Source organism: Podarcis gaigeae, assembly GCF_964106915.1.
Source record: "Podarcis gaigeae genome assembly, chromosome: 6".
In the NCBI taxonomy this organism is placed as follows: Eukaryota; Metazoa; Chordata; class Lepidosauria; order Squamata; family Lacertidae; genus Podarcis; species Podarcis gaigeae.
Window position 1 is genome coordinate 95835225 of NC_139682.1, and position 22767 is coordinate 95857991.

The 22767-nt window shown below is 46.1% G+C and overlaps 1 protein-coding gene and 1 long non-coding RNA gene across 6 annotated transcripts in view; one reads left to right on the top strand and one right to left on the bottom strand.

The window, feature by feature from the left end:
• LOC310846913 overlaps window positions 1–555 on the bottom strand; it is a 29254-nt gene extending 28699 nt beyond the window's left edge. Inside the window, exon 1 of the long non-coding RNA XR_014565618.1 lies at window positions 448–555. This is a non-coding gene — a long non-coding RNA (uncharacterized lncRNA). The remainder of the gene's footprint in view (window positions 1–447) is intronic.
• KIAA0040 lies at window positions 332–21972 on the top strand. 5 transcript variants are annotated; one of them, XR_014565555.1, is made up of 5 exons: window positions 870–994; window positions 15440–15635; window positions 18643–18743; window positions 19847–20805; window positions 20922–21972. XR_014565555.1 is itself a non-coding variant. In XM_083744019.1 (2 exons), exon 1 carries the CDS (start codon window positions 19940–19942, stop codon window positions 20243–20245), a length of 306 nt encoding a protein of 101 aa, XP_083600145.1. In that variant the 5' UTR covers window positions 19838–19939; the 3' UTR covers window positions 20246–20805; window positions 20922–21972. The 5 variants fall into 5 exon arrangements, 1 of the variants encoding a protein (XP_083600145.1); XR_014565554.1 differs by lacking the exon at window positions 15440–15635 and having other exon boundaries at window positions 332–994; XR_014565556.1 differs by lacking the exons at window positions 870–994; window positions 15440–15635 and adding an exon at window positions 1228–1671.
• Window positions 21973–22767: the final 795 nt, after the last annotated feature.

Below are 22767 nucleotides of genomic sequence, written 5' to 3' on the forward strand. Positions count from 1 at the left end.
TGGTCAAAAGACTGTGATCCTGTAGTGGGGGGGGGGTGGTTGTACTTGATATCCCGCTTTATCACTACCCTAACATTCTCCTTTCCCTTCCTCCCCCACAACAAACACTCTGTGAGGTGAGTGGGGCTGAGAGACTCCAGAGAAGTGTGACTGGCCCAAGGTCACCCAGCAGCTGCAGGTGGAGGAGCGGGGAAGCAAACCCGGTTCACCAGATTACGAGTCCACTGCTCTGAACCCCTATACCATGCTACTACACCACTACACCATGGGGTGAGTGCCAAACCCCATGAAAATCACACTTTGACTCACTGATTGTCTAAAAAAAGAAAGAAATTTCGTAACAGGAAATTGAGATAAAGGAGGGAGAGGAAGTAGGTACTTTTCTATTTTTTAAAGTCCTTACTGAGGTCACAGTTTCAATGCCCTTTCTGTCCTTCCACTTCATACCTGCTGTGTAAGTGGAGGAAAGCCAGAGTGGGACTGATCCGCTTCTGTTTTTCCAATGATCCTCTTTGGTGCTATTCTGGAGGGCAGCGCGGGGAAGGGTGGTTTGGAGGAAACTAGGACAAGTCAGGAGTGGGACTCGTGCATATGGTTCTGCGCCCCTCAGCCGCCCTGGGCAGCAGGCGTGTAGGGTGAAAGTTCCTGGACCAAAAAGCAACACACTTTTCGACCAGGGGGCGCACAGCAATCCCCGGTGAAGGTGGAAGCATCTGGGCTCCCGACGACCGCCCTCTGCCCGGCATCTCCCCGGCCTGTTTGGGCCGCGAGTCGGGGGCCGTCCGGCGCCAAAGGGAGGGGAAAGCGCCGGAGAAAGCGGCGCTCCCGCCCAGGTGCAGCCGAGGAGGCGCGGGGCGGGGAGAGCGAGGGAGGCTGACAGCCGGCGGGAAGGAAGAGGCAGGCACGGCCGCCCTCCGCCCGGGCGGCTTCTGGTTTTGCTTTCGTCGGCAGCTCGGAAACTTCGGGGCCGCGCGGGTGGATGGAGGAGCAGCCGGTAAGTTGGAGCGGCCGCGTTGCTTTTATTCCCTGCCCTCCAGAATCCAGCCAGACCCGGACTCGGGGCCGCCCAAGCGGCCAAACAGCCTCGGCGCCTTCTGCCCACCCCGCCGCCCAGCCTCGCATCCGCTTCCCCGCCGTTTTGGCGCTCCCGGCCCTTCCTTGGAGACGCGTCGCCTTGCGCAAAGTGGGGCTTTGCGCGCGTTGCGAGACCCGGACGGGGAGCCAAACACTCGGGACCAGCCGGAGCTGGTTTCAAGCCTGCCGTCGGTTCGGAGTCCGGGTCTCGCCTGCTCCCTCCCTCCTCAAGTAGATCCCGATTCCCGGTTCGGCGGTTCCCCAGCCCCGACCTAGGGGGCTCCGGAGCGGGCCGCGGACCCGGGGCAGACAAAAGAGCCCTTCTCCGGACTTGGCTGCCGCAAGAGGTGGTGGAGGTGGCTTGAAGACGGGATCGGAAAAACTCCTGGCTTCATCCTTCCACCCGCCACTATTAGCCTCGCGGAAGCCGCGTGCTGCGAGGCGGCGCGCCCCTGACGCCGGGCCCGGGGGAGCCGGGAGGGAGGCGGGGTCCTTCATCCCCGCCCCTGGGCTTCTGCCTAGTTTTGATCTAGACCCGGGCAAGACCACGCTTCAAGAAATACTGAGAAGAGCTGGAGACTCGTCCAGGGAGGGAAGGTAGGAAAGACTCTCCGGATTATATGACTTGTGGGGGAGAAAATGGGGTGCACAAGGCAAAACGATGTGCCCAGGTCTGCTTAGCCAGGCAGTGCCAGCCCCACAAACAACTCGTAAGAGTCGCCCAGTTCTCTTGCTGGAGCCCTGAGACAATGTGGAATCTGTTCAGCTGGGAGACTGTAGTGTCACTGCTAGAGTGAGAACAGCGCTTTTTGAAAAAAGAAAAGTGTTTTGCTGGGCATCATTTTGGGGAAGTGGGACTCGTAGTGCTATAGGGCAGGCAGGATTACGGTACATATGTCCTGTGAGGCTGTTTTAACACAGAGATGTAAACTGAAAGTAACCCAGATTTTTTTATTTATTTTAAACCACCATATTTTACCTGTAAACATATACAGTGGTACCTCGGGTTAAGTACTTAATTCGTTAACCTGAAACTGTTCTTAACCTGAAGCACCACTTTAGCTAATGGGGGCCTCCCGCTGCTGCCGTGCCGCCGGAGCAGAATTTCTGTTCTCATTCTGAAGCAAAGTTCTTAACCCGAGGTACTATTTGTGGGTTAGCGGAGTCTGTAACCTGAAGTGTATGTAACCTGAAGCATATGTAACCCGAGGTACCACTGTATAATGAAAGAGAGGTTATGTGCCTTTTTCCCTTCCATGATAAGAAGGTGGCCACAGGCTTTAATGCCAGGGGTTTCAAATAGTGAGCATGATGGCCCAGAATTTTTCACAAGGGAAAATGTTGTTGTGGAAGGCAGATGATGTTCTCGCTGTGGTGTGTTCGTAAAACGAAAAGGGCCAGACCTCACTAGCAGCTGAGCAATTGTGAATGGGGTGGAAAAAAGAAAAGGAAAAGGAAAAAATGTGAATGGGATGGAGATCCCTGGGATGGTGGTCATTCTAGTTTGCTGATGCTGAGTGTGTGACCTGGCATAGGTGGAGTTAATGGCAAGTTTGCCAAAGTCCATATAGAACAAGGGTAGGCAACGTGGTGCCCTCCTCAAGCCCTATCAACCTCAGCCAGCACAGCTGAGGGTCATGGCCGATGGAAGTTGTAGTCCAATAACATAGGGAGTGCCCTGTGTTGGTTACCCCAGACCGACACTAAAAATGACACATATTCCACTTGCATTGGCTTCCTAGAATTCCACACTGCTTTTCCACCGCTGGTGCTCATAGAATCATAGAATCATAGAGTTGGAAAAGACCACAAGGGCCATCGAGTGCCTGGAAGTGCCTGGAACCCCTGGAATCTCTTACTGCCTGGAGGTTAGGGTGGCATGCAACAATATTTTGGCTGAAATGATAGTAACCAATTTCTTAAATTTGCATCTATGCAGATAGATTAGCATAAGCACGTTTTACGCAACTATGTGTGGTCTTTTGCAGTGTTGCGGCTCCTCTTTTTCTCTTACTACTCCAAGCCTGGAATGTGCCTTCTGCATTGTGGCACAGCTTTAAGATAATAAAAGCAAGCAAGCCGAAGGCAATGAAAGCATAGAGGAATAAAACAGACAGGCAAGTTAATCATCTCTGCAAGGAGAAGGTTTTTATTTAGCTGACACAAACAAAAGTCAGAAGCTGAATCCTATAGAGGTAATTCTGTAGCAACTTATCTTGTGGTGGTTTATCTCTGCCATAACATAGAATCATAGAGTTGGAAGAGACTACAAGGGCCATCGAGTCCAACCCCCTGCCAAGCAGGAAACACCATCAGAGCACTCCTGACATATGGTTGTCAAGCCTCTGCTTAAAGACCTCCAAAGAAGGAGACTCCACCACACTCCTTGGCAGCAAATTCCACTGTCAAACAGCTCTTACTGTCAGCTTTTCCACCTCTGGTGCTCAGATAGGTTATTCATCCCCAACATGCCCAAAACTTGCATACCTCAGTATTCGCTCACACTTTGGCACAGGAACAGTGCAAGAAATGAAGAAACGCATGACTTAACCATAGGGATGGGCGACTGGAAGTCACTGGGGCCAAGTCTGGATCCCAGAGGTTGTCTCTTTTATTACTCACCTGCAATCTATAGGCACATTAGGCCAATTTCTCCCAAGCTGAGACACAAGCCAGAGGCTCTTTAACCCCTCCCTATCCAGTGTGAACAGCAATGGAGTCCAGTTTGGCAGAGCTTCCCTTACTGGGCACCTGTCGTTCAGCTAAGGTGCAGTGAATGATATTGAGCAACTGGCAGCCAAGGTGCATGTGAGTGACACAAGGAATCTGTGGCTTCCTCTTCGGATATCTATTCTGAAATCAGAAGCAGGTCTGATTTTGGTTGAGGCAGCCACCTTTTCCCTTGCATAATTTTCCTGATGGAAATAGTAAAGGTAAAGGTACCCCTGCCCATCTGGGCCAGTCTTGCCAGACTCTAGGGTTGTGCACTCATCTCACTCTATAGGCCGGGAGACAGCGCTGTCCGCAGACACTTCCGGGCCACGTGGCCAGCGTGACAAGCTGCATCTGGCGAGCCAGCGCAGCACATGGAACGCCGTTTACCTTCCCGCTGGTAAGCAGTCCCTATTTATCTACTTGCACCCGGGGGTGCTTTCGAACTGCTAGGTTGGCAGGCGCTGGGACCGAACGACGGGAGCGCACCCTGCCACAGGGATTCGAACTGCCGACCATGCGATCGGCAAGTCCTAGGCGCTGAGGTTTTACCCACAGCGCCACCCGCGTCCCTATGGAAATAGTATCGTCCCGCAGCCATCCATTTGCGAACTTCTGAAGTTGCTAGTAGCTTCAGTAGAGGGGGAAAGACAGACAAAATGCAGGTGCCCTATACCCACTGGCGGAGCCAAGAACAGCTTCATGAAGGGGCAGGTGTTTGATTGGGGCAGGTAGAGGAGATGCACTACCTCCAAGCAATTCAGGAACTTGCAGGTGCAACACTGGGAGTTGCAGTCATGGATAACATACGTCCTGTGTAGTCTGGCCCTGAGGTGCTTCAAGAAAGGGTGCTTTTCACACTAACAGGGGAGGGGGCTAAAAGGTCCCTTGCCTTTGTTTTGCCTTTGTCAGACAATATTGTTGGCTCTTCAGCTCTTGCTAAATTTGCCCGTTTGCCCTCTGACGAAGAAATGGCCAGTCCAGTCCATAATTGTAATGGTAGGTTTATTGTAGCTGTGAGAGACAGAATGACAACAGGAAAACCCCCCAGAAACCCAGAAGACAAAGGTCAGAGATTAATGTGCATTATAATGAGTGAAATAAGTATTTGATCCCTTTGCAAAAGATGACTTAGTACACATCTCAGGAGGTATTTTGTCCCACTCCTCTTTGCAGATCCTCTCCAAGTCAGTAAGATTTCAAGGCTGATGTGTAGCTACTTGAACCTTCAGGTCCCTCCACAGATTTTTGATGGGATTAGGGTCTGGAGACTGAAAAGGCCACTCCAGGACCTTAATGTGCTTCCTCCTGAGCCACTCCTTTATTACCTTGGCTGTGTGTTTTGGGTCATTGTCATGCTGGAATACCCATCCTCGACCCATTTTCAATGCCCTGGCTGAGGGAAGGAGGTGCTCACCCAAGATTTGACGATACATGGTCCCGTCCATCGTCCCTTCGATGCGGTGAAGGTGTCCTGTCCCCATAGCAGAAAAACACCCCCAAAGCATAATATGTCCCCCTCCATGTTGAACAGTGGAGATGGTGTTCTTGGGGTCGTAGACAGCATTCCTCCTCCAAACACGGCAAGTTGAGCTGATGCCAAAGAGCTCGATTTTGGTCGCATCTGACCACAACACTTTCACCCAGTTCTCCTCTGGGTCACTCAGATGTGCATTGGCAAACTGCAGACGGGCCTGTACATGTGCTGTCTTGAGCAAGGGGACCTTGCGGGCTCTGCAAGATCTCACAGTCCTCAACAGCGTAGTGTGTTACCAACTGTTTTCATGGTGACTATGGTCTCAGCTTCCCTGAGATCATCAACAAGTTCTCAGCTGCTTCATCACCGTTCTCCTGATCATTGCAACTCCACAAGATGAGATCTTGCATGGAGCCCCAGACCAAGGGAGGTTGACAGTTATTTTGTGTTTCTTCCATTTGTGAATTATTGCACCAACTGTTGTCACCTTCTCACCAAGCTGCTTGGCAATAGTCTTGTAGCCCAGTCCAGCCTTGTGCAGGTCTACAATCTTGTCCCTGACATCCTTGGACAGCTCTTTGGTCTTGGTCATGGTGGCTGCTTTGGAATCTGCTGGATTGATTGCTTCTGTCGACAGGTGTCTTTTGTACAGGTACTGTAACGAGCTGGGATTACAGGTAAGACCTCTCCCTTACAGCAGGTGCTTGTAATCTCAGCTCCTTACATACAGTGAAGATACCAGGTAGCCTGACATCTGGCTGGTTCATAGGGGATCAAATACTTATTTCACTCATTATAATGCACATCAATCTCTGACTTTTGTCTTCTGGGCTTCCGGGGTTTTTTCCTGTTGCTATTCTGTCTCTCACAGCTACAATAAACCTACCATTACAATTATGGACTGGTCATTTCTTCGTCAGAGGGCAAACGGGCAAATTTAGCAGGGGATCAAATACTTTTTCCCCTCGCTGTATTGCCTCTCTAAGCAGGAGCCCTCCAAAGGCAGAGGATGGGGGGCATCAGAAGGCCCTGCTGCGGAGGCTGAGCCAGAGGGAAAGGGGAAGGAGCCAAAAACTGGATTCTCTGAGTGGCCAAGTACTTGTCAGAGCTTCACCATGTTGTTTATGAACACTGTCACATTTCTCCCTGGAGTTTAGAACAGGGGTCAGAGCAAAGAGCTCTGCTGAAGAATGTTGTTGTCTGTCCTCAGGAATTAGAAGCATGCTTGCCAAAAAGTTGCTTTAATTTCCAAATCTTTTTAAAAGGGGCAGGGTGTACAGATCCTGGGGGTTAGTTTAGTGATTTTCTCTGGCCTCTGCACTTGCCTTTAACGCCCCCGCCCCTCAGATAGTTGACTTGGGAGCAATGGTGCATTTAGAAAACCTCTCTTTTGCATGTTCCTGTGATCACATTGGGGGAAGGCACACCTGCTAAGGGTAGGAGGCCCAGGTGGGCAAGGCAAGCCACAGGGCCTGGCAGGATGGGTGCGGAGGGGCTGTCTCAAGAGACTTGCAGCATCCACCGAGGTGGAGTACCAAAACCCATCAGGCGTGTCCAGTAAGTTAAATGCAAATCTTGGCCACGTGAGTGGGACAAAAAGGGTCCTGTGCAACAGCCAACCTTAATAGTACCACTAAGTGACTGCTCCTTAAATTCTCTGCACTGCACTGAAATTCTGCATTTCAAAGGGAGCTACATTGCCTACAAAATCCATCTTTACTTGCATCCCTTACAGTGCAATGTTATACACGTTTAGTGAGTCCCATTGAGTTAAATGGAGCTTACTCCCAGGTAAGGGATTATAGGATTTCAGTTTAAGTCTTTATTAATTCAGTGAATTGTTGTAGGGTATTAGATGATAGGCAGAAAAGAAGATGCCTTGAATAATGGCTGCCAAATTACCACAGTTTGTGTGTATTCTGTGAGGGACAAAAGCGAAAGCAAATTCAGTGAGCACAACACACTCTGCCTCTCAGTTTTGTTTTGTAAAATGTGTGTGTCTGTGATTCAGATTTTCATACATTTTTTTACAAAGGAAATAAAAACTAGACAAACGGATGAAAGTAAAACTCAAGGGACTCAAAGGCTGGAATTAGTAGCCATGGAGGAATCGGACACTGCAGGAAACACTCATGAGCAGCTCAGATGGTTATGGCAAGGATTCTGACCAAACCACTGTTGATGCTCAAAAAGAGCTTTTGCCTGTATCTTGGTTCACATGGAGATAAGTCAGTGTCACCCTTGAGTCAGAAGAGTGATGGTTTCTCCTTAATAGCTCTGTGGCACATTTTTCTTACCTTACCTAGAGAATCCTTTCCACGTTGACCTGCCTATCAGGGAACCACTTACACGTGCCATGAAACCATAGCTGTCAACTTTTCCCTTTTCTTGCAAGGAATCCTATTCAGAATAAGAGAATTTCCCTTTTAAAAAGGGAAATGTTGACAGCTGCATGTTACTGGGGATTCCGTGGCCTGTTCCACGGTTTTACCATCAGTTTGCCCCTATGAAGTAAATTCACAACTCACCTGTAGCTGCCTATTGCAGTTGGGGAAGATTATTAGTGATGAACAAGATGCCGTTCAGGAAGGCTCGCCTCCCATCTTGTCAATGAGCTCTTAATAATTGTCCGAACAAGCCTAGGGTTCGCAGGAAAGCCTTCTGTCTCAATCATCCAAATGATTAGGTGAGAATCTCAGCATTTGGTTTCCTAAAAATACATTTCCTGTTCTTAATGTCTGAGAAGCTAAAGAAACATGAGCATATACACAGGGATTGGAATAAAGGGGGTGGAAATAAAACCTTCTGTGATTTATATGATGAATCTGTGTGGCTTCGTCCTTCATACTTCTGTATGCAGCCAGTTCAGATGCTGCAGTAGACTCAAGTCTGCTGCAGTAGCATCTGTGGTTAAAGTTATTAAATTTTTCTCAGTAAAATTTAAAAAAAAAAAACAATGTCCAGTAGCACCTTAGAGACCAACTAAGTTTGTTTTGGGTATAAGCTTTTGTATGCATGCACACTTCTTCAGATACTTCAGAAAGCTTATACTGTACCCAGAACAAACTTTTTTTAAAAAAACTTTCCACTGCGTTAGACCAACACAGCTACCTACCTAAATTTTTCTCAGATACACTTTCTATTTTCTGCACTTTGACCTTGAGCATATTTACTTAGAAATGAGCCCTTTGATTTTACACTGGGCTTGCTCCCTAATAACTATGTTTAGGATTAAGAGAATGCAATGGGAATGCTGGGGGGGGGGGCGTGTGCGCAAGACACCTGCCCTCCTGCTGCAATGCCTGTTGTTCCAGGGAGGGCAAGCATCTCTCACCAGGCAGATTTTCCTGTCAACAGCAGAGGTTTGTCATTGCAGCCAAACTACTGTGCTATGAAGACCCTTATCCACAAGCGTTGTTTTTTCCTCTTGCCAGCTGAATGGCAAGCAGAAATTCAGTTTGTACTGCTGTCTTTCTGCTAAGTAGATGCAGTGATGGGGAGAAAGGTTACATGTTGGAATTGTCTTGTTTCTTTCGCAAAGAAAAAAGTGGTGACCATATGCTTAATTCTAGAAAGCAAAGGATTTGTTTTTCTCTCTAGAGGTTTAGCATACCAGGGATCTGAACTCCCAAGAAAAGGAGCCCCGCTACTAGCCATCTCAGATCCCAGTCTAACACACACATACCCCTGTTACACATCAAAATACAGACTGGCCAGTCACCTTGGTTGGCCTTCTGGCACCCCTTGTTGTTTGTTAACCTCACAGGACCCAAAAACTATGGTAAATGGAATGAGTCTGTGATTCATCATATTTTCAAGCAGGACATGAACCCTTTAAACAAACATATGCACACACACATATAGTCTTGCTGCCCAAACATCACTTCTTGATCTCAGACATTCTGCTGGCAACATTGCTTCATATAGCAAACATCTCCAGGGAGGGTGGAGGGTTCACAATTTTACAACAATTCTTAATCATTTTAGCATTCTTTAACTTTTTTGTATTGGAAAGTGCATTTAAACCTTTATAGGCCAGCCCCTGGGGCCAGCCCCTATCTCAGGGGGCAGATCCTGAGCCCCACAGTTGTTCCTTCTGTTGGAGGACAGAGCAGTCTGTGCAACACACACACACACACACACACACACACACACACACACTGTAAAGGGAAGATTCAGTCTACAGTTCAGCTTCTGGATTTGGAGTGGGGGAAGTGCCAGCTTTTCCTTTGCCTCAGGCAGCAAAATGTCTTGGGTGAGCCTTCTTCACATTGTTCTCTCCACTTGCTATAGTGTGTGTTCTGTCTGTAGCATTTGACCTGTACCGTAGTAGATGTTGGACACAGAAATTTACACCGTACTCCTATGCCAACTAACCCAGGAGTAAGTCCAGTTGGATTTACTGGTACTTACTTCTGGCGCTGTGGGTTAAACCACAGAGCCTAGGATTTGCCGATCAGAAGGTCGGCAGTTCGAATCCCCGCAACAGGGTGAGCTCCCGTTGCTCGGTCCCAGCTCCTGCCAACCTAGCAGTTCGAAAGTATGTCAGAGTGCAAGTAGCTAAATAGGTACTGCTCTGGCGGGAAGGGAAACAGCATTTCCGTGCACTGCTCTGGTTTCACCAGAAGTGGCTTAGTCCTGCTGGCCACATGACCTGGAAGCTGTCTGTGGACAAATGCCGGCTCCCTCGGCCAATAAAGCAAGACAAGCACTGCAACCCCAGAGTTGGCCATGACTGGACCTAATGGTCAGTGGTCCTTTTACCTTTACTTCTGAGTAGACATGCATAGGATTGTATTGTGGGGAGAAGAAGCTTTTCCTAGCATGAATGTAAATGGTGGGGGAAGCTTTATCTGTCAGACTTACATTTGCCAACTGCTGGTAAAGGAACAGTGGAGAAAAAAAGGCACCTCTGGAGGACTTTTGTAAAAGAAAGTGGCTTGAGAGAGATTTTGCTTTCCACAGGGAACACACACACATCTTCTTCTCCACTGACCAAACAGGTTTTGCAGGATTTTGAAAGTAAAAAAATAAAACCTACAAAACATGTTTACCAGAATCAAAAGTGTAAGAGGTGTGAGTACCACGAGCGGCAATTCCTCTTTCAAACCATTTTCAACTCACTGGAAACATGCCTTCATGTTTTTAAGATATTCCCTCATTATTATGGATAACTGTCAGTACAATTTTGAAAAGGGGGTAGACTTTCGTGTTTTATTTATGCATGTACTGTGTTAAAAAACAACAACCCTGCAAATACTATCTGTTTTCACTGAAGCCTTTAAACCTGTTGACACAGTGATTGCACGAAGACTTGCAGGTGGTTGCAAGAACTTTATCTTGCATGCAAAGAAGCCAAAAAAGGGAAAGCACCAATCACAGGAAAATAAAAAAATACAAATAATTAAAAGGGGAGAGAGAGAAGATTCTAAATGTGCACAAAAATAAAGATTTTATTGGCCCAATGTATTTTGAACTTATTTTTCCCCGCACACTTTCTGTGCACCATCTCCTCCCTGTTTCTCCATGTGTGGTGTAATGTGAGCTAGCAACTCTTGCACCATTAATCTCTAGTCATGCCTACCAACCCACAGAAGGCTTGGGAGTAAAAAGTGTGAAGACTGCAGCTTTGATGTATTTCTGTGCTCTGCCACGCAGACTGGAGTTGAGTGTTAAAAGAGGAAACTCTCAGAGCACTGCACGCCCTTCGCCTTTTCCTGTAACACACCCTGCTAAAAACCATTCAGAGGGTTGCACACTGTATAGATTGATTCTCTCTCCCTCAAAAAAACAAATGAAAGAGGCTTTCAGGGTTAGAAGGCAAAGGAAATTGGAAACAGACTGACGAAAGCTACCATTTACTAGCATACATGTCTGGAGCAGGTTGGTTTGTAGAGCCATGATGCACCACACAGCCCTAAAAATCAAGGATAGCCAATGTTGTATCCTGTAGATATGTTGAACTCCAATTCCCATCAGCCCCTGGCAGTATGGCAGGAATGATGGGAATTGTAGTTCAAAGCAACTGGAGAGCACTGCATTTACTACCCTTCTACAGATAAGTGGTAAGGAAACCTGCTCCCAAAGAGTTGACAATTCAAACAGAAAAAGGCAAACTGGATGTTTAAAGTGATCTGTTGATTTTCTGCAACCTCTTTCCCCTTACCTTCCATGCACAAGTTACAATTTGCATAAATGAATAAGTGAATAAAATATGTAACTAGAACAATGGGCAATTAATTCCTCCTCCTAATCCTTTCCATCGGTAAAGTGGTTAGGGAAGGACAGTTGTTCTGAGTTACGTGCTTATATACGTACTCACTAAGAGTTTCAGAAAAGGTGTGCTGGGTTGCTGTGCCATCAATTAACAGGTGTGCATTGTTACCCTTGGTGCTGAGAGGGGCTATCAAGTGTTGCTCATACTATGGATAATTGTGGAACCCTTCCCTGACAAATTTCTTCCAATATTTTGGGATTCTGAATTACAGTGGTACCTTGGGTTAAGAACTTAATTCGTTCTGGAGGTCCATACTTAACCTGAAACTGTTCTTAACCTGAAGCACCACTTTAGCTAATGGGGCCTCCTGCTGCCGCTGCGCCGCCGGAGCACGATTTCTGTTCTCATCCTGAAGCAAAGTTCTTGAAGAAGTCCTGAAGCAAAGTTCTTAACCCGAGGTACTATTTCTGGGTTAGCGGAGTCTATATCCTGAAGTGTATGTAACCTGAAGTGTCTGTAACCCGAGGTACCACTGTACTGGAATGTTTTACCAGCAGCACTGGTGACATTGCAATACACATTTGGAAAGGCAGCATAAAAAAATGAAATGGAAGATGGAGCAAGCTTGTTTTCTCCTGCTCTGGAGGGTAGGACTCGAGCCCGTGGCTTCAAGTTTCAAGAAAGGAGATTCTGAAGAGGTGAGAGTTGTTCCGCAGTAGAACTGACTCCCTCCAAAGGTGCTGGACTCTCCTTCCTTGGAGGTTTTTAAGCAGTGGCTGGATGGATAGCCGTCTGTCATGGATGCTTTTGTTGAGATTCCTGCATTGCAAGGGGTTGGACTAGATGACCCTTGGGGTCCCATCCAATTCTATGATTCTGTTAAATAACTCATTTGATGGTAGGGCGTGTGGTTGGTTGGTTTGGCTCCCTCCTGCTACAATGCTAGTATACTTCAATAGAAAGAAAATGTGATAAAAATCAATATATTACTATAATTAACAACAATAATGCAAACCTTAAAGGATTAAGCAATTCTTCTGGGAGAAAAAAAAAGTTGTGTCGTTTTCTTTTCTTTTCCTGAGTACATGCAAAATCAATAACGAACATCCTGAAATTCTCCTTTCTTATTTTTTTACATCATAAATGCCAGAGGCATACTCTTGCCTTTTCTTTTTTTATGTTGTTCAGGAGGCTGTTCTTGCTCATCTGCTTATCACAATAACAGCCTTGTTTTCATTCAGGAGCTTTCAACTCTTTCAGACGTTCTCTTCCACCAACAGGACTCTGCTTGGGTTCACCCTTTTTGGAGGTCTAGTGGGATTGTCTCCTCTTGTCCTTCCCTTCCTCTCTTTTACAAAATAATAATTTCCTGCACACTTGGGGAGTCTTCCACCTTGTCTGATGATGATCCGACTCCACTGCCACACTAGTTGGCACAAGAAACACCATGTTTGCTATTAGAACATGTTGGCAGTATTGGTAATATAAACTGTATATGTTCGCTGGAATTCCTCCCTTTCTTGTTGAGTCTGCTCTCTCTCTCTGTGCAAACAGTTTGATGCCAAGGAGGCTATTAAAAGCTCTGTGTGCCCTTTTAGATCTGGAATTTCATCTTGCAAGTTTCCAGTTTCTACCATCTCTTTTGAAAAATTCCCCGTGAGAATTGTTCGCCACTCCCTACCTTTTCTGTTTCTTTTTCCTTATCAAACATACTGTGCCTGTACAGTTCTGCAGATCAAGAAAGAAGAGGCACGTGGTAGGGATTTCATAGAACTATGCATTTTATTCTGTTTTATTTATTGCTGCAGCAATTAGGCCAAATCTGAGCAGCATTCTGCAAATCAGACTATTTCTAGCAGAATGGAAGAGATGAAAGAATTAAAGAAGTGAACAAGGATAAAGCTCAGACTAAGCCAGGATCTGCATTCAACCATCACCTTTTTGAAACTATGAATTGTACCCCTCACCAGCTCTTTGCAATCTAATATTTATAGTTGATTGATATTAAAATGGGCCGTGGTGCCACGCACTGCCGTGCTTTGATAGTTAAACATTAACTGAAGCGAAATCAGAAGGGAAAGCTAACATAATTGTTCTTCATATTCTCTTGGAAGGTTTTTGAAAAATTCCCCTTCCAAGCGACAGTTGCAGTAGCTCAGCTGGTCAGACCGTGGTGCTGATAACACCAAGGTCGCAGGTCCAGTCCCCATATTGGGACAATTGCACATTCCTGCATTGCAGGGGGTTGGTCTAGATGACCCTCAGGTGCCCTTCCAACTCTAAAGTTCTATGATTCTCTGTCCCCTGTTGACAAGAGAAAGGGAAGCCTCGTAAACCTGAAGTAAGGGCTGGGGTGCATGTGTTTGAGGGCTGACACCCTCCGATGGCGCTGAAGAGTCTATTTAGGTCAGAGGAGAAGGAGGCTGTTGTTCTTCAGGGAAAGAAGACATTGAGGAGAGAATGGGGTTCCGTTCTTGGCTATGCCTGAAACTTCCTGAGCATCCTCAGGCAAGTTGCATGGCTCTCTGCCATGTGGGGGCTTGGCAGGGTGTGCTGAGGCTCCCTTTGTCCATTTAGATATTCATGCCGCTCTCCGTGACCTCAAGTAACATCAGATTACTTCCAATTGCAGAACAGGGAGATAACATCTTATAAGGCCAACCAATAAATAAATTGGGCTCTCAGCTGACGCTGATGTGGTGTCGATTAGTTTGGTGATACAGTACAATCCACCAACTAAAACTGCTGTAAGAAGGATTGAAATAAGAAAACGTTGGCTCCAAGCAACAGAAATTTAGTTATGCCTATATCCTGTTGCTGTCAATGGGGCATTAGCAGGGCCGGCCCAGCAATGAGGCAAGGTGAGGCAACAGCTTCAGGCAGCAGGATCCCAATGTAGATATTTGTTCTTCTCACCCCTTCTTGTGCCTAATGTAGATCTTCAGAGTGGGGTAGGAGAACTGAAAATAACGCCAACATATTTCACATCTGGCAACAAATGTGCCCCTTGGGTTTCAGATGGTACATGGAAAGATGAGTCTAAAAATCCCAGGACACAAATTTTCACAATCCTCTATGCTGGCTCATTTACTGGAAGCAATGTACCGTATTTAGCATTAACTCTGCAAATGTGTGCTCGATTCTGACCAAACTAAGCCTTCTGATGCATATATATATATATATATATATAATATCATAATGGAGTATACACTTGCAGAGTTTATGCTAAATACAGGGCGTGAATTTTTTGTCCCGGGCTTTTAAAACTCATCTACCCATGTACTATCGGAAACCCAAGGGGCGCATTGGTTGGCAGATGTGGGGGGAATATTGAGCTCTTCTATCCAACACCATTTTGTCATTTGCCTCAGGTGCCAAAATATCTAGGTCTGGCCCATGACTAACCTGAGTCCCATTGGTGTCAACAGGGCCTAAGGGAACCAATGGCCAGAACCACTGAGCCTTGAGGGGTATAGGAGAAAATAGTAGAAAAATGATACCGGAGAAAAGTAGTATGAGAACTAAATTACTATAATCATTAAAATGAAAGTCAGTACAATTCAATATAAAGATATAATTAAGTTGCTTAACAGTCTAGACCAGTCATACAACATAATATAATTTCTTAACAGAGCTTCATAGAAGATTAGACATACAAGCATGGATTGTTGGTGTGCATATTTCCTGTTTTCCATCAACAAAGAAGCCACACAGATCACATAACTTCAGAAATGACCAGCACTTCTTAACCCAACAGACAGGCTTAATGGGTAGTGGAAATGCAGAAGAATTGTAATTGAGGAGCTGGAGATGGCCTTGTGCAATTAAGCCTTCCAAAGCTGACTCCTGCTCCTATTCTTGGAGATGGCCCAGCTGTGGATTGATTGTTTTGCAGATGTAGATCATGGGACACACACACACACACACACACACACACACACACACACACACACTCCCAGGCCAGGTGATGGTAGCTGAGCAATTAAGCCTCACCTCTGGAGCAGATGGAAACCAGAGGGCTTGAGCCCAAGACCCTTTTGGGGTGTCAACGCTGTGAGCCCCTCCACTGAAGGCTTGGGTTGCATATATGATATGTAAATAAATCTAAACACCACAGTCTCTACTGTTTCTCATTCTGAGAAAACCAAACCCTGGGTAAGTGCCTGGAACCCCTGGAATCTCTTACTGCCTGGAGGTTAGGGTGGCATGCAACAATATTTTGGCTGAAATGATAGTAACCAATTTCTTAAATTTGCATCTATACAGATAGATTAGCATATGCACGTTTTACGCAACTATGTGTGGTCTTTTGCAGTGTTGCGGCTCCTCTTTTTCTCTTACTACTCCAAGCCTGGAATGTGCCTTCTGCATTGTGGCACAGCTTTAAGATAATAAAAGCAAGCAAGCCGAAGGCAATGAAAGCATAGAGGAATAAAACAGACAGGCAAGTTAATCATCTCTGCAAGGAGAAGGTTTTTATTTAGCTGACACAAACAAAAGTCAGAAGCTGAATCCTATAGAGGTAATTCTGTAGCAACTAATCTTGTGGTGGTTTATCTCTGCCATAACATAGAATCATAGAATCATAGAGTTGGAAGAGACCACAAGGGCCATCGAGTCCAACCCCCTGCCAAGCAGGAAACACCATCAGAGCACTCCTGACATATGGTTGTCAAGCCTCTGCTTAAAGACCTCCAAAGAAGGAGACTCCACCACACTCCTTGGCAGCAAATTCCACTGTCAAACAGCTCTTACTGTCAGGAAGTTCTTCCTAATGTTTAGGTGGAATCTTTTTTCTTGTAGTTTGGATCCATTGCTCCGTGTCCGCTTCTCTGGAGCAGCAGAAAACAACCTTTCTCCCTCCTCTATGTGACATCCTTTTATATATTTGAACATGGCTATCATATCACCCCTTAACCTCCTCTTCTCCAGGCTAAACATGCCCAGCTCCCTAAGCCATTCCTCATAAGGCATCGTTTCCAGGCCTTTGACCATTTTGGTTGCCCTCGTCTGGACACATTCCAGTTTGTCAGTGTCCTTCTTGAACAGTTAAGGTTTGATTGACTGCAGTTCCATCTTAAATGAGAAGCCCAAACTAAAGCTAATTTTAAAAGGGGCAAAGCACCTTTAAATTGAGAAGAGCCCCAAACAAACTTAGCAACAGGAAAAGTTACTCTAGGCTTCAATCCTATGCATACCTACCTGGGAGTAAGCTTCATTGAACTCTGTGTGGCTTAGTTCTAAGTAGACATCTAGAAGAGTGTACCTTCAGTACGTCTTGTGTGAATTAACTTTACTGGCTAAGGCTTCAGTTTCTTTAAAGTTCTATTTTAAGTTCAGTATAAAACCAGACAGTAGGTTCAGCAATGTGCTAATTTCACCAAGCTAAGCTGCCAAGGAAGTCCCACGTGGTCACATTTGACTTCTAAAGAAAACATCTAAAAATTAGGGGAAAGTTTAAAAAGGAAGTGGAGAGTCAAGAGGGTCATCTCTCTCCAAAACAGTGATTGCTTAAAACAAAAATAGTGGAAACTCAGCTTATTTACCCATTTGTGTATTGGCTGTGCTTGACTGCTTTACACCAAAACAAAGCATTGGGCTGGACGTGATGCTCATGTACCTTCTATGGTGTGGTGCATCCTGGTGGTGTGGATGCTTCATTTTGAGAAGCTTGACACTTACTTTAGATATATTGCTCAGGTGTTGTTTCTGAATTGTTTGGCACAAGAAACATTTGCACTGAAATTTTGTCTCTGTTCATCCTTTTACCACCTTATCTATCTCAGACTAGCCTTCCATGAGGGTATTGTTGTGTAGGCAGTCTTGCCATTGTGCAAATGTGCATGTATTTACATACCTACTGCTGGAATCAGATAGGAAAAGAGGCGAGTCTATGAGTTCAGGACTACCAAATGCATACCCACCACAGTGGACACCCCAAAAGTCTGAACAAGACAATTGTTTGTGTGTTTCATATGTCTCCAGGTTAGAGCTAGAGAAAACTGGTCAAGCTTATAACCCTAGTGCAACATAGAAACTTTGCCACTGGGAAGCTTTAGGCAGGAGAGGTTTCATGAAGTGAAATCTATGTTGAAAATGAGCAGAGCTAGTTCATTGGGTGTTAGATACTTGTTCAATTGTATTGTATTATTTATGCAAATTGATTTTCTCTGGAGTTAAAGATCTGACCGGGATAAACCTTATTATGTTGAGCTCATATTTTGCACAATTTGTATATCGTGTCTGTTTGATAATGTGTGGTTTGCTATACCTAATAGAGGATTATATAAAAAAATATTTGTTCAATAGGAGGATGCGAAGCACCTAGCTGCCTAATTTAAGGTTACCAGATTTTTTTCAATGAATCCAGGGACACTTTTCAACTTCAATGGATTTTGTATGGGGACTGATCTGTAAATCCGGGGACTGTCCCCGGGATACGGGGGCGTCTGGTAACCTTAGCCTAATTCCTCCCTCCCTCTTTGCTACTGCAGCCCCAGCTAATACTTGTGCTGAATAGAAGTTAGTAGGAAAGTGAGCTGCATTTGCAGCTGCAGAATGAACTCTGCTAACAGTCCTTTCAGAGAACCCCACATGTTGGCAGTGTGATCTGTGGTAGGAAGTCGGGGAGGAGACAGAAAGCCATGGCACACACCCCAAGCACCCAAAGCACCCACATGCCCAGTGTTTGTACTGGAGATGAGAATCAGACCTATCTATTCACGGCCTGTTCCATTGTAGAAATTCATTGATATGCTGTGGCTATAGCAAAAACCAGACGTGTGTTTAGAAACAGGAGCCATATGAAAAGTTGCAAAACTGCACAGGCTTTGATGACAAGACCTGGGGCAACAGTAGCCCGGGAAGCCCAAGAGAAAGTGACTAAGCCTGAGCCAAGGGTCACAGGAAGTGCAAATAAAATACCAAAGAGATTTGCCCCCTTGACATCCTCTGATGACATCTGTTGCTGCTCCTGCTGCTGTTTTTCCCTAGGGCTGTTCCTCAAGCATTGTCAGGCTCTGTGTGGCCCATGATAGCCTTCAACAGCAAATCAGAATCAGTCTGGGAAGGTGGGGGTGCAGATGTATATAATTTGAACACTGAACTTTTTGACGAAGCACCCATTGTGGATTTTGCTTAAATGTACAATCTTCTCTCCTAGATCAAACTTGGTTCTGTATGTTCACTGCAGAAGACCCCTGATTGGCTTGGAAGCCTCTGTTGGCCCCCCTCCTTCACCCCTCCCTGAAGCAATTTCTCAAGGTATTTGGATTTTATACTGCCTTTTAAAGGGAAAGGGAAAGAGAAAAAGAGAGAGGCCCAAATACACATGTAACTGAAAAAAGTCCATTCAGCCCTTTGAAAACAAAACAAGTTACACTGCCTGCCTGAATCAGGAGTTGATTCATCAGTTTGCTAGTTTCAAAATGGGGGGCGGGGTTGACTACAGTTATACCTACATGTGGTAAATCGCCACCCCCATTTTGTGGCATCATTCACAGACTATTATTTTTATCTTTTACATTTTATTTTCTTCTGCAATGTTTTATTTAACGTTTTAATGTAAGCTCTAAACGGCTTTGTTATTCCTCCCCCCTAAAAATATAAAGCAGTATAGAACTGGAATGAACAATAAAATAATAATGAAAAGCAGGTGGCATTTCACCTTTTGTGAGAGGAGGTGAAACTCGCCAGTACTCCTGCTGCTTCCAAATGCCTTTTTTTAAATGTCACATCACAAGAGCTGTTGTGATATTGTTGGGACATTGACAGTGGGGCATAGCTGTCTCCAATGGCAGTTGCCATTTTCCCACCCCAGCTGTTGCTTGGACAATAGCATAGTGCCATTCCAGATTATTTGGGGGGGGGGGACTCCCCTCCCCTCCCCCCCACCTCCTGAAATTTGGCTCCTACTTCTGAAAAGCAAAAGGAAAGGGGGAGGGAGTGTCATCCCTCTTGTTTAGGCCAGGCTTCTGCCAGTTCCAAAGTTCAGCCCCAGCACTAGCTTATACAAATCTTGAGTTACTGGCCTGCACAAAATGCCTGCTTTAAACCTCCCCCCCCCCCCCCGAGATGTCATTCAGCTACAGCTCCCACCCTCCCTAGTTATGGGTCAAAGCTTAATGGAAGTCCAACATCTGAAGGCTCCACTGGGTGATCTTGAGTCATTCACTTGTATCCCAGCCAACCTACCTCACAGGGTTGTTGTGAGAATAAAATGGAAGTGGGAGAGCCATATATGCCACCTTGACTCTCTTAAAGCTGTGGAGTGTCATAATAGCCTTACCAGCAGAGGTCTTTGGCTAATATCTGAAGGGGATACCCAATGGCAGCCTTGCTTTACCTTTCATTTCCCACCTGCGCAGGAGCTGGTGAGAGACCCATGTGCTCTGGGCAGCAGACGGAGACCCAGCAGGCGAGGGGAGTGGTCTAACATCCCACCCGCCCTTCCTCCAGCCATGGAGCAGATCAGTCAGTTTTTCCACTCGATCTGGACTTTCATCCTCTCCAAACACCAGGAGGGGGTCTACAACACCGTCTGCCTGACTGTGCTTCTGGGGCTCCCCACCCTCGTGCTCCTGGTTGGCATCTTTGTCTGTTGCCACTGCTGTTTCTGTGGCGGTCGGAGGAAGGACAGCGGTAGCTACAGCACGAGTGAGAAGAGAAGAAAGAAGATGAGGAGGAGAAAGAAGGAAGAGGACCTGTGGATTTCTGCACAGCCCAAAGCGCTCATGCTGGAAAAGAGGCCATCGCTGCTGGCCTAGAGAAAGGGAGGGGTGGACAGGAGCTTGTGTGTGTTCACACACACACACACACCCTTCTGTTAAATGTCTCACATTGCACTTTGGGCCACATAGCCTAGGACTGAGGACAAATCATGCTGGGTCCCTCCCCTTTAAGCACTGACCTTCAGCTGTTTCCTCCCTTTTCCTTTGGATTGAAGAAGCTATCTTGGCCCTTCACCGGGATGATCTGGGGAGTCTTCAGTTGGGCACACATTTACATGCACACTGATGATCACAAACAGGTGGCGTGAGCTAACAGCCATGCCAGCAGACATACTAGTCCAACGTGTACATAACGACTTGCTTGAACAGACTTGCCAGCTCTTTTAGCAGTTAAGGAACAGGTATCTGTGACTCTTAAACAAGCCTTGGACTGGCACTAGCAAACTATGCCCTGACAAACTACCACATGTACTTACAAACCAGCGCTGTCACCATATGCATACCCACAGGGACAGAGGACTTCTTTGAAAGGTTTTATATGGGCACTGGCCTAGATGGCTTTAAGAGGGGATTAGTGGAGTGGGACAAGGCCATCAGTGGCTTTCACCCTCAGTTTCTCAAAGTGGGTCCCTACTGTTGTTGCACTACAACTCCCATCATCCCTAGCCAGCAGGGCCAGTGGTCAGAGACAATAGTTGTAGTCCAACAACAGTGGGGACCCAGGTTTGAGAAACAGTGGCGTAAGGGATCCTCTAGGTTTCGAGGGAGTGTAAGCCTTTGTACCACACGCCGGGAGACAAATAACGAGAGAAGGCAGTGACCTTAACACCCTACCTGTGGGCTTCCTGGAAGCACCTTGCTTCTTCACTGTTGGAAACGGATGTGGAATTGCATGCACCTTCGCCCTGACCAATGACAAGAGTCCCCTAACCCTGATGCCACAAATCCACCACAATATCTGCCCAAAAGGCTATAATTAGGGCTTTGTGTACTCCCTATTTTTGCCACAGAATTCCATATAACCAAGAATCTCAACTCTTCAACGGGTTCTAGCTTTCTAGCCCACAGTCTCACGAGTCTGGTTAAATCTGGGGGGGGGGGGGCCTTGAGCAGGATTTCTAGGCAGTGAGGTTCAGCACCTCCGTCCCTCCCTTTTTCTTTTTTTCTTCCTCAGCTATAGAAGTGGTGTCTCCATTTCCGTCTTCATCCCAAAGCTTCCTTTCCTCTCTGATCCTGGACAGAGTTTTTTCCCAGGTTCCACACAGCAGATCAAAGCCTTCCTCAAGCGCATATCTAACTCCCTGGAGTTACTGACTGTCACCCTGTGTGTACTTACCTAGGAGCAAGCCCCTTTGATATGGTGGGACTTGCATCTGTGTAAACGTGAATGGGGTAGAGCTATGAGACTTGTTTCTATGAGGGCCTCATACCCATCAGCATATCCAGGAATTTGGGAGAAATTTCAACTTGGGCCAACATTTCAGGTCGTCTGTAGATGGAATGCTAATTGCCCTGTCCAGGCAATTGCTGGTATATGTTTAGATACTCCTAGGACGTCCACCTGCTGATCTGCCCTAGGCTTAGGCAGTGGTGCGACTAACTGCCTTTCTTTCATCAATACTTGTCCTGTGCCTTGTTTTTGTATATGCATTCTGAGATTGCCCTTATATTGCACACTTTATGCACACATGCAAAACAAAAAACAAAAAAAGCACCCAACCCAACAAGACTTTTATTTAAAAAATAAATTTATTTAAATGAAACTAACCTGATTATTTATTGTGTCTCAGCCTCTACTTCTCATTTACTGGGTGGGAGAGAAAAGAAAACAGTTTTATTATTTTACTGGCCGCAGGGAAGCGGTTTGCGCAGAGATGAAAAGGGAGATGAAATGCTTATCTTTTCTTAGCTGAAATCTGATGACAATCACAAAAGCTCTCATCCACAGATTCAGGCCTGCACAAATTGTAACCTACCAAGCATAACACCCAGTTGTTGTGTGGTGTGCTGGGTGCTTGACACACACACACAGGGAATTTGTAGCTTTTTTTGGTAAGGCAAGTGGTACAGGCCTGTCTGGTTCTTGTTAGTCAGCTGTTGTGCCTATAAGTGGGACTGCCAGGCTAAGCAAGCAGTGAAGCAGAAGCCTAAACAGTTACCCAGGAGTACAGTGGTACCTTGGGTTAAGTACTTTATTCGTTCCGGAGGTCTGTTCTTAACCTGAAGCACCACTTTGGCTAATGGGGCCTCTTGCTGCTGCCACACTGCTGGAGCACGATTTCTGTTCTCATCCTGAAGCAAAGTTCTTAACCCGAGGTACTATTTCTGGGTTAGCGGAGTCTGTAACCCCTTCTGGGTTAGCGGAGTCTGTAACCTTGGGTATGTAACCCAAGGTACCACTGTAATTCCAACGGAATTAAATGAGACATTCCCTTGTGTGTTTAAGTTTACAGCCTTACTATTATTCATTACTTGTACCCCTCCCCATCTAGTTGCCTCAGTACTCTGGGTGACTTCCAACAGAATATAAAACACCACACAGTACACCAGACATTAAA

Bases quoted from the DNA above. Each gene is read 5' to 3' on its own strand.
- KIAA0040 (XM_083744019.1), top strand. From the start codon at position 19,940: ATGGAGCAGATCAGTCAGTTTTTCCACTCGATCTGGACTTTCATCCTC.